A 9256-nucleotide genomic window follows, 5' to 3' on the forward strand; every position below is an offset into this window, starting at 1 on the left:
GGTTTGGTTTTTCTTTGCTCTTCCTTTGCTGAGGCCCCAGCCGGCAGCCCTCAGTTCTCGCAGCCCAGCCCGCCCTCTCCCGGAGTGCCAGAGCAAACAGGCAGGCCAGCACCCAGCGGAAGCTCACTCATAGGCAGGCCCCGTGTGCTGGGGCCCAAGTCGGGAGGACTTGGCCAGGCCCTGCAGGCTGCCCCCTCTTCTCTGCCTCAAGGACCTGGAGAGCCCAGGTTCTTCCCTGCTGCCTTTCTCCTCTGACCCCCGACCACCCAGTCTAAGTTTGAGAGCAGGAGCCTCCCCGGCCCCCACACCTGGGCAGCAGGGCCCAGCCAGACATCTCATAATCCTGGCCCACCTCTCTGGTATCTCCCCCAGGAGGACACCTGTCAGGATTTTGCCATCTCCTGCACAGCCTGAGGGCAGCTAACAGGCCTCTTGGCGAGGGTTAGCTGGTAAGACCGTGTCCCTCCCTGTCAGCCAGTGCTGCCGTTTCCCCCACACACCGTCTCGTCCTCATCGCATGCCTCGCCCGCCCTGTGGAGCCATTCATCTGTCTGGCGTGTGTTGTGTGTGTGCTGGGGTGGCAGGGCCCCCCCCCCCCCCCCCCCCGCCCCGGGCTCTCCTTGAGCCGAAGGATGGGGTGAGGGACTGGCAGTTCAGCTGCTCCGGACTGAGGAAGCAGCTTTGCGTAGCGCAGCGCTGGTGCCCAGCGGAAGGGAAGGGCGAGGTGGGGAGAGGGTGGTGGACCTGGTCCTAGGGGCTGGGGCCTGTCCTGGGGGGTCCTGTGGGCCGGGCCCAGTCACTCCTCTCTGTCCTGGCTTCCTCTCACCTGCCTGTTCTCTCTCCTGCTTTGTTGCCTGCTGCCCGAGCCTTGGCCCTTTTGTGGGGAAGGAAGAAGCAGGGTGGCACCTGACCCCGTTGGTCCTGCATCTCCCCCCCAATCCTGCTAATCCTCTCTCTTCTCCCCCTGTGCTTGCCTGTGGGATCTCCAGTGTGTGCGGGGGCTTAAGGACCTCCTGAGGACCGCCGCTCTCTGCCTGTCCAGGAAGGGCCTGGGGGGAGCCAGGCACCCAACACCCCCACCTGCCTAACCCGTGGCCCACCTGCCACCGTCTGTGCCTACAGGCTATGTCCCCAAGCCTGCCCCATGTGTGCTCTCTAGGGCCCTTCCCCCCCCCATAGGGACAGGGGCTGACCTCTGCCCCACGCCTGCTCATGCCCACCAGAGTATAGAAAGCCATACCCGCTGTCACAGGGTGGGTCACAGATGCCGACACGCCCGCCCACGCCTGTCCCCCTGCCGAGACTGTAAGGTGTGGAGACTGGGAATCTTGCCTACAGCCCCCCGCGCCCGTCAGGCAGAACCCCAGTCAAGCTGAGCAGGTTTCTTCAGGGGCTGTCTGGCTGGGTGGCCATGACGATGCCGATGACGCTGCTGAACAAGTTTGGTGACTGTTCTGAGTGCAGCTGGCCTGACACCGTTCCCACGGCCCCTCCGCCCCCACCATGAGAGTAGGCGGATGTGGGGAGGGTGCTGGCACCCTCTGCTCGGCGCTGAGGAACTGAGCTAGCGCCGACTGACAGCCTGTTCTTCCGAGGAATAACCGGGCAAGCCCAGAAGTTTCGCTGAGCCCCCTGGCTGGGGGCTGCTTGTCTGCTATCCTGTACCTTTATTTTTAAGCAAAATAAAGATTTCCTTCTTCTTGCCATATCTTTAGCCGTGTGACATCGCCTTTACTTTGGGTCTGGGGTGGTACTGCAGGGTTGCGTGGGAGAGCATCAGGCAACTTGTGTCTAGCCAGCTGGTTGTGGAATGTCACCCAGGTGATAGCGAAAGGGACACAAAAATGGTGGCCAGCGGCCTTCATTCTGCCCCCTCAGAACTTGTTCTTGTCCTGGGGATATGATACAGTGGGCCAGGTGCAAGCTTGAGGTGTGAGAACTCTGGGTTCAATTCCCAGCACTGCATGATCCCCAGCACCTCAAGGGTACTGGGGGCTGGAGCAAGAGTACAGCAGGTATGGCACTTGCCTTGCATGCAGCCAACCTGGATTCGAGCCCTAGTATCCCCGGAGTGATCAGGAGTACCACCAACTGTGATCTCTGAGCACAGAGCCAGGAGTAGGTCCTGTTTACTGCCATGTGTGACCCCCAAATCAAAATTGATAGGGACCCGACTGAGAGTACAGCAGGTAGAGGGCGTTTGCCTTGAACATGGCCACCGGGGTTCTTCCCTGGCATTCCATACGGCCCCCAAGCACAGCCAGGAATAATTCCTGAGTGCAGAGCCAGGAGTAACCCCTGAGCATCACCAGGAATGACCCGAAAAAAAGAAGAAAAAAAAACTCATAAAAGATAAAGCAGCGAATCCAAGATTTCAAACTGTTGGCTGCCTGGTGGGGCAGGGGATGAGAAATCCAAAAATTAGAGAATATCGGTCAGCAGGGAACTTAGGGATATCTGTGCCAGCCTCTTGCTTGCTGTTGAAATGGAGAAACTGAGACCCAGAGGTAGAAAGGGACCTGACATAGCTTCGAAACAGCCCCACACCCTGATCTCGTTCCGTTTGCTTTCCTAAACTTCCCCTTTACTTTCAGGCCTGTACTCAGCAAGATATGGATTCTCCCAACTATGGGGCACTGAGGAGAAAAGACTCAGAAGCTGAGTCATTGAGAGTGATCTTACATCCCTCCCACGGGGACTCAGAGGGTGTGCTGGGATGGCCAACTCAGCTGCACGAGGTGATGGTGGCAGAAGAAAAGGCATCCAACTTTCCCACTTACCTGCATTTCATCATTCCAACACACTTTCCTAGCAACTTCTTTCTGGCCTCTCACCAGAGTTCCTTGGGTACCATCGGAAGCCTGTCCCATTCTCAGGTGAAAATGGCTTCCTTCTCTCTACCACTGCCACCTTCAAAGCTGTTTTTCCCAGCTAAGAAGGTTGCAAGGAGACCTAAGGCTTGGAGCTCAGGGTTGAAGGGCTGCAGGACAGGAGGGTCGAGGTGGGACAGCCACAGGTGGGAGGAGGAAACCCTTTGGGCTGTAGCCCGAACTCTTAGGGCCTGCTGACTCAGGCAGCAAGCTGACTGTAGCACTCTATGCCCTGCCAGGGCCTGATGCCTCCTGCCTGCCAGGCCTCCTAGACTTGGGAAATGGACGCCTGGAGGCACAGGGAGGGGCCTGAGACAGGAACTGAGTCAGGATCAACAGGCCAGAGCGGGCAAGAGGTGTCAGGCAGCCTGGCTCCCAGATTCACCTCTGAGCTTCAGGCCAGGAGGAGCAGCAGTCAAGGGCCTGTCTTTACCTCCTCGCTTAGGGCTGTACTGAAGGCAAGGAGCTGATAGTTCTGACCCACCAGGTTCCCTGCCTGAGGAGTAAAGAATTCCCCTTCCCTCAGAACAAGTAGCCCCACAACACCCAGGCCTGCAGCAGCCCTATCTTCCAGGACCCTGAGATTCTGGGATTTCTGAACTCCTCCCATGGCTGCATGTCAGGACAAAGGAAGACCCGGCTGAGGGACAGAGTGATAGTACAGCGGGTAGGGTGTTTGCCTAGCATACAACCAGCCTGAGTTTTGATCCTTGACATGTCATATGGTTTCCCAAACACTGCCAGGAGTGATTCCTGAGTACAGAACCAGGAGTAACCACTGAGCGTTGCTAGGTGTGGCCCAAAAACTTAAAAAAAAAGACCCAACTGGGAAGATAGCACAGAGGATCGGGGGCTTGCCTTGCATGTGGCTGACCCTGGTTTGATTCCTGGTACCACATAACAATTCCCTGAGTGTGACCCCCTGAGCACAGAGCCAGGAGTAAGCCCTGAGCATGGGTATGGCCCAAAAATAAGAAAACAAAAGAAGGCTCTTTAGAGTCCAGAGCTTGCGTGTCTATTGTGGTGAGAGTGGAGGCAGTTGAGTGATCCCATCTGTCTAGAGAGAGAAAATGAAAGCAGCTGGACTGGTACTGGCCTTCCGCTCAGGCTTGCTGTGGATGCCTTCCTCACTTCATAGAACCATGTTAAGCTTTTGGGCGTAGGTGTCTGTAGCACTAAGGGTGGCTGGATTTTAGGGACCAGAGTGATAGTAGTGCAGGTAGGGCATTTGCCTTTTATGTGGCTGACCCAGGTTTGATCCCTGGCACTCCATAAAATCCCCCGAGCCTGCCAAGAGTAATCCCTGAGCACAGAGCCTAGGTGTAAGCCCTGAGCACTACTGGTTGTGGCCCAAAAATAAATAAAAATAAAGTTGGCTAGATTTGATCACATAATGGTTACAATCCATGCTCCCAAGCACTTTCCATCAAGTCATTCTGTATAAGACTGCATTATCACACTTTGAGAAATAGAATCACAGATTAAGGCCACGACACCTTTTAAGAATTTAGAACTGGGGCTGGAGCGATAGCACAGCGGGTAGGGTGTTTAAAGCAAAAAAAAAAAAAAAAATTTAGAACTGAAGAAAATAAGAAGAAAAAAGAAGAAAAGAATTGAGAATTGAGAATTGAAGAGAGAAGGCAGCAGGCAGGCACTGGCCTTGCATGCCAACCTGGGTTCTATCCCCAGCATCACATACGGTCCCCTGAGCCCACCAGGGATGATCTCTGGGAGCAGAGTCAGAAATTCTTAGCAATGGCCGGAGTGGTCGCACAGTGGTTAGGGGACTTGCCTTGCACACAGCTGACCCACGTTAAATTCCTGGCAACCCATATGTTCCCCTGAACACCACTAGGAGTGATTCCTGAATGCAGAGCCAAGAGTAACCCCTGGGCACTGCTGGATATGACCCCCAAACAAACAACAACAAAGTTCTGCACCATGGGTGTGACCCAAAACTTAAAAAAAAAAAAAACTGAATCCAGGGATTGGGGAGTTTGCTCAAAGTCCAGGAACATAGGCTTGACATGCATGAGGCTCTGGTTTCAATTCCCAGCACAACATGGATCCCTGAGCACTGTCTGGTGAGGTAATATCAGAAATGGTGAGTCCAAGTCCCTCTCGCTCTGGGTCAAGCCTATTAGGAGTGATCCCAGGGGGATCCTAAGCACTGCTGGGGAAACAGAAAAAAAATGAACCCTCATAGTCCAACTGAGGGATATTAGGCTAGACTATTATAGAAAAAGACATGATCACTTTTAGTAACTCCATGTCAGTAACAAAGAAAAAAGGTACAGGACAAAAAAAAAAAGGTCCAGGACATGCAGGCTCTCAACCTTCAAGGATCTTCCTTTGACCCCAGCCAACCTAGGTGTCCCCAGACCCTGTGCTCAAGATCCCCGCAGCCTGCGGATGAAAGCTGGATCTGCATATTGGCATGTCACTGTGTCTTCTTCCCATTGTTTTATGTGCCTAAGTTCCAATTTGAGCAAAACCTTGGGGACAAAAAGCCTAAAATCCCTTCTGCTGCTTTGGCAAACTTGTAGTATCAGCCCAAATATGTTCCCTACAACCCTCAAAGAGCCAGAACTCATCTTTGGACCTAAGTTCTTTTTTTTTTTTTTTTTTTTTAATTTTAGGCCACACTTGGTGGTACTCAGTATTCCTGGCTTTCCTCTCAGGAATCACTCCTGGCAGTGCTCAGGAGACCATATTGAGTGCCAAGAATTGAACCCAGGTTAGGTGCACACGAGGCAAATGTATTACCCACTCTACTATCTCTCCGGCCCACTGAATTCTGAACCAAGGACCCCTCAGAGTGTCCAGACACCAAGAAGAACTGGGAACAACAGGCCTGTAAGATGGCCCTGGCTCCATCAAGATGAAACTGGCTGTATCCCAGGGGAGGGGAACCCCACCCCGGGCCCACGTGGGCTGTGGCTGGTAAGCATGAACCCACCCTTACAGGCTCACAGCCAACAAAGTTAGTTGAAACTGTGCTGATAGGACAGTGCCTCAGTGAACAGGGACAGATATTGGCTAAAGAGAAGTCTCATCTGGGGGGGGGCCTCTGCCAGGGGTCAGAGGGAGAGCCATGGACAGGACATCTGAGGCAGGCTAGAGGTGGGAGAGGGATGCGGCAGCACTCGGGAGTCGGCCCCATAAAACAACATGGTTATGTGTCACCACCCCCGCCTTTTTCTTGGTCTTCTCTCCCCAGGTTGCTAGCGTCCCCCCTGGGGAACCAAACTGGGCTCAACATCAGGTGGCCTGCTTCCCAGCCTCTGACAGAGGACAGGCTGAGTCAGGCAGCTAAGTGGGACACCCAGCACCCCCACCCTTTGTGAGCCCCACTGATACAGGACAGCAGGTGGCTTGAAGGGGCAGGTGACCTGGCATGGAGAGCCAAGGGGTAAGTCCTCAAACAAGTGGCAACAGGCCACCAACTTGAAAGGGAAAATTGTGCTGCGATGGGGAAGGTGGCCAACAAGCCTACTGGGTGACTAATTACACAGGCTGGGCTGAGCGTCAGAGGCCGCTCGTTAAACACCTCATTAAGTGGCACCCTGAAAGCTACCCACTGTGCATTATGGGAGCTGAAAGGGGACAGGACCCTGGGGGCCAGTAAGGACTAGGAGATAGGACCATTCCGGGTAGAGTGGAAGAAGTCTGCTTCTTCTAAAACAACCTGGAGCCCCTAATTCAGAAACCTCAATGGGAGAGAAGCCAAAGGAGGTCGGATGCACAGGACTTGCTAGCTGTGACCCACCATGGGCAAGACTCAACCCTAAGCAGGAGTCACACACCTGCCCCTCTCAGAGATAAGTTAGGTCATGGGTCGGCAGTGAATGAACTCCCCTGAGCCCTGAACCAGAGGGTCAGTGTCCCCACAGGATTAGGAACCTGCCCTCCTGCACTTGGCCTGCTGTCCCTGCCCCTCCTCCCCCCATCTGACTCAGGAAACTGGGGCGGCTCCCTGATGGGGGAGGGGGGAGTACCTATATCACAAAAGCAGGGACCAAGAGGGGGCAGCCCAGAGCCTGGCAAGGTGCCTGCACAGGTGGGGCCAACTCCTCCCGCTGACTGTCCCGATGACTCACACCCATCCAGCCCTTCTACCTGTAAGCGAGCGCTAGAAAGGGTGTGGGGAACCCAGAAGACAGGAGGCAGGCCCCGGCTCCAGTCCCGCCCTCAGCCCCTCCCCAGACTCCCCAGCCCCGCCACCCAGCCAAAAGGCAGCCAGAGAGCCGGAGAGGCACAGAGTCCAGCATCGGTCCCGAGACAGCCCGTCAGCCCCACCACCTGTCTGTCCCCAGAGCCATGGAGAGAGCCAGTCTGATCCAGAAGGCCAAGCTGGCAGAGCAGGCCGAGCGCTATGAGGACATGGCAGCCTTCATGAAGAGCGCCGTGGAGAAGGGTGAGGAGCTCTCCTGCGAAGAGCGGAACCTGCTCTCCGTGGCCTACAAGAACATGGTGGGCGGCCAGCGGGCAGCCTGGAGGGTCCTGTCCAGCATCGAGCAGAAGAGCCATGAAGAGGGCTCGGAAGAGAAAGGCCCTGAGGTGCAAGAGTACCGGGAGAAGGTGGAAACGGAGCTGCGGGGCGTGTGTGACACCGTGCTGGGCCTGCTGGACAGCCACCTCATCAAGGAGGCCGGGGATGCCGAGAGCCGCGTCTTCTACCTGAAAATGAAGGGCGACTACTACCGCTACCTGGCCGAGGTGGCCACCGGGGACGACAAGAAGCGCATCATTGACTCAGCCCGTTCCGCCTACCAGGAGGCCATGGACATCAGCAAGAAGGAGATGCCGCCCACCAACCCCATCCGCCTGGGCCTGGCCCTGAACTTTTCCGTCTTCCACTATGAGATCGCCAACAGCCCCGAGGAGGCCATCTCACTGGCCAAGACCACCTTCGACGAGGCCATGGCTGACCTGCACACCCTCAGCGAGGACTCCTACAAGGACAGCACCCTCATCATGCAGCTGCTGCGAGACAACCTGACGCTGTGGACGGCCGACAACACGGGGGAAGAGGGGGGTGAGGTTCCCGAGGAGCCCCAGAGCTGAGCCCGCCCGCGTCTCCCTGCCCTGCCCTCCCCAGTCCCCCACCCCCGCAGAGAGGACTCAAGGGGTGGGAGGCCCCTGTGCCCTGCTCAGAACCAGCTCCCTGAGCAGGACCGACAGAGCCAAGGCCTCTGGGGCAGAGGAGCCCCTTCCTGTGGTGCTCCCATCCCACCCGATCCTGCTCTCTGCACCCCAGTTTTGGAGACCCACCCCACAATCTGGCCACTTCCCCCCATCTTGACTCCCATCTGCCTTCGGATCTTAGGAATTGAGGAGTGTCCCACCCTTGTGGCTGAGAACTGGGCTGGAGCGTGTGTGTGTGTGTGTGTGTGTGTGTGTGAGAGAGAGAGAGAGAGAGAGAGAGAGAGAGAGAGAGAGAGAGAGAGAGAGAGAGAGAGAGCTGGAACGAGAGGAAAAGCATGTCTGCTGGGTGTGGCCGTGTTTCCTCTCAATAAAGTTCCCTGTGACACTCCTCCTGTCTTTGCCGGTTATTGGCGGAGGGCTGAGGCTGGGACTGGGGTATGATTTACAGAGACCCTGATTTTGGACCTTCGTTTTAGGATCCTGACTCGCTCTCCCCCCACCCGCGGCTGGCTCCGCAGGCAAGAACCTGAGGCGGGGAACTGCAGGCGAGGCTGGGAGCTCGGCCCTCCCTCATAGATTGGCACAGAAGTAAGCGGGTCAGGTCTCTGGAGGGTCAGGGCCAGCGCAAAAGCGGCCAAGGAGGGGGGGAGCTGGGAGGGAGGCAGGAGTTGAGATCCGAGGAGACAGGTAATTAGTGAGGCCTCGGGTATAGGCGAGTGGCACTCAGTGTCAGTGGCACTGAGCACCCCAGATGTGGACATGGGGAACAGTTCCACAGGGGCTCAGACTTGGATGCTAGGAGAACGATATGAGGTGCCGTGTAACGCCTCATTAACCGCCTACATCAGCGGAGAGGGGAAATTCCCCACGGAGATAGGAGATTGGGACAAAAAAGAAACGAGTCGGATACGAGGAGCAAACGGGATGGGAAGGGCCGGTCCAAGCCAACTTAGCTTGTCGTCGCTGCTGGAAGCGGAGGAAGCTGTTAGCTGCCGGGCGAACCTTTACTGCTGGGGGTGAGGGGCTGGAGGCGGGCCCAAGGCAGATGCTACCCAATCATGGGAAGAAGCTGCTTGGAGGGCCCACCCTCGGAGCCTGCCTGGCCAATGGGAAAGTGAGAGGCAAATGCGCGCGCGGTACGTCTTTCCGCCTGCCCACGGCCCCGCCGGCTCAGCGCCGCGCTCTCCGACGGAGGGCCCCTGCACCCACCGAGGGCCTGGGCGGCGCTTTCCCGGTTT

The 9256-nt window shown here is 56.4% G+C and overlaps 1 protein-coding gene and 1 long non-coding RNA gene across 2 annotated transcripts; both read left to right on the plus strand.

Moving 5' to 3' along the window:
* The first annotated feature begins 223 nt into the window (after positions 1-223).
* Positions 224-1714, plus strand: LOC130031757 (uncharacterized). The gene is made up of 2 exons (XR_008793706.1): positions 224-449; positions 990-1714. It is a non-coding gene; the product is annotated as an uncharacterized LOC130031757 (long non-coding RNA).
* Positions 1715-5892: 4178 nt separating this feature from the next.
* On the plus strand, positions 5893-8266 carry SFN (stratifin). The gene is made up of 2 exons (XM_056123384.1): positions 5893-6282; positions 7187-8266. The coding sequence occupies exon 2, from the start codon at positions 7191-7193 to the stop codon at positions 7935-7937; it is 747 nt and encodes a 248-aa protein (XP_055979359.1). The 5' UTR covers positions 5893-6282; positions 7187-7190; the 3' UTR covers positions 7938-8266.
* Positions 8267-9256: the final 990 nt, after the last annotated feature.

Source organism: Sorex fumeus, unplaced genomic scaffold (genome assembly GCF_029834395.1).
Source record: "Sorex fumeus unplaced genomic scaffold, SorFum_2.1 ptg000047l, whole genome shotgun sequence".
Lineage (NCBI taxonomy): Eukaryota > Metazoa > Chordata > Mammalia > Eulipotyphla > Soricidae > Sorex > Sorex fumeus.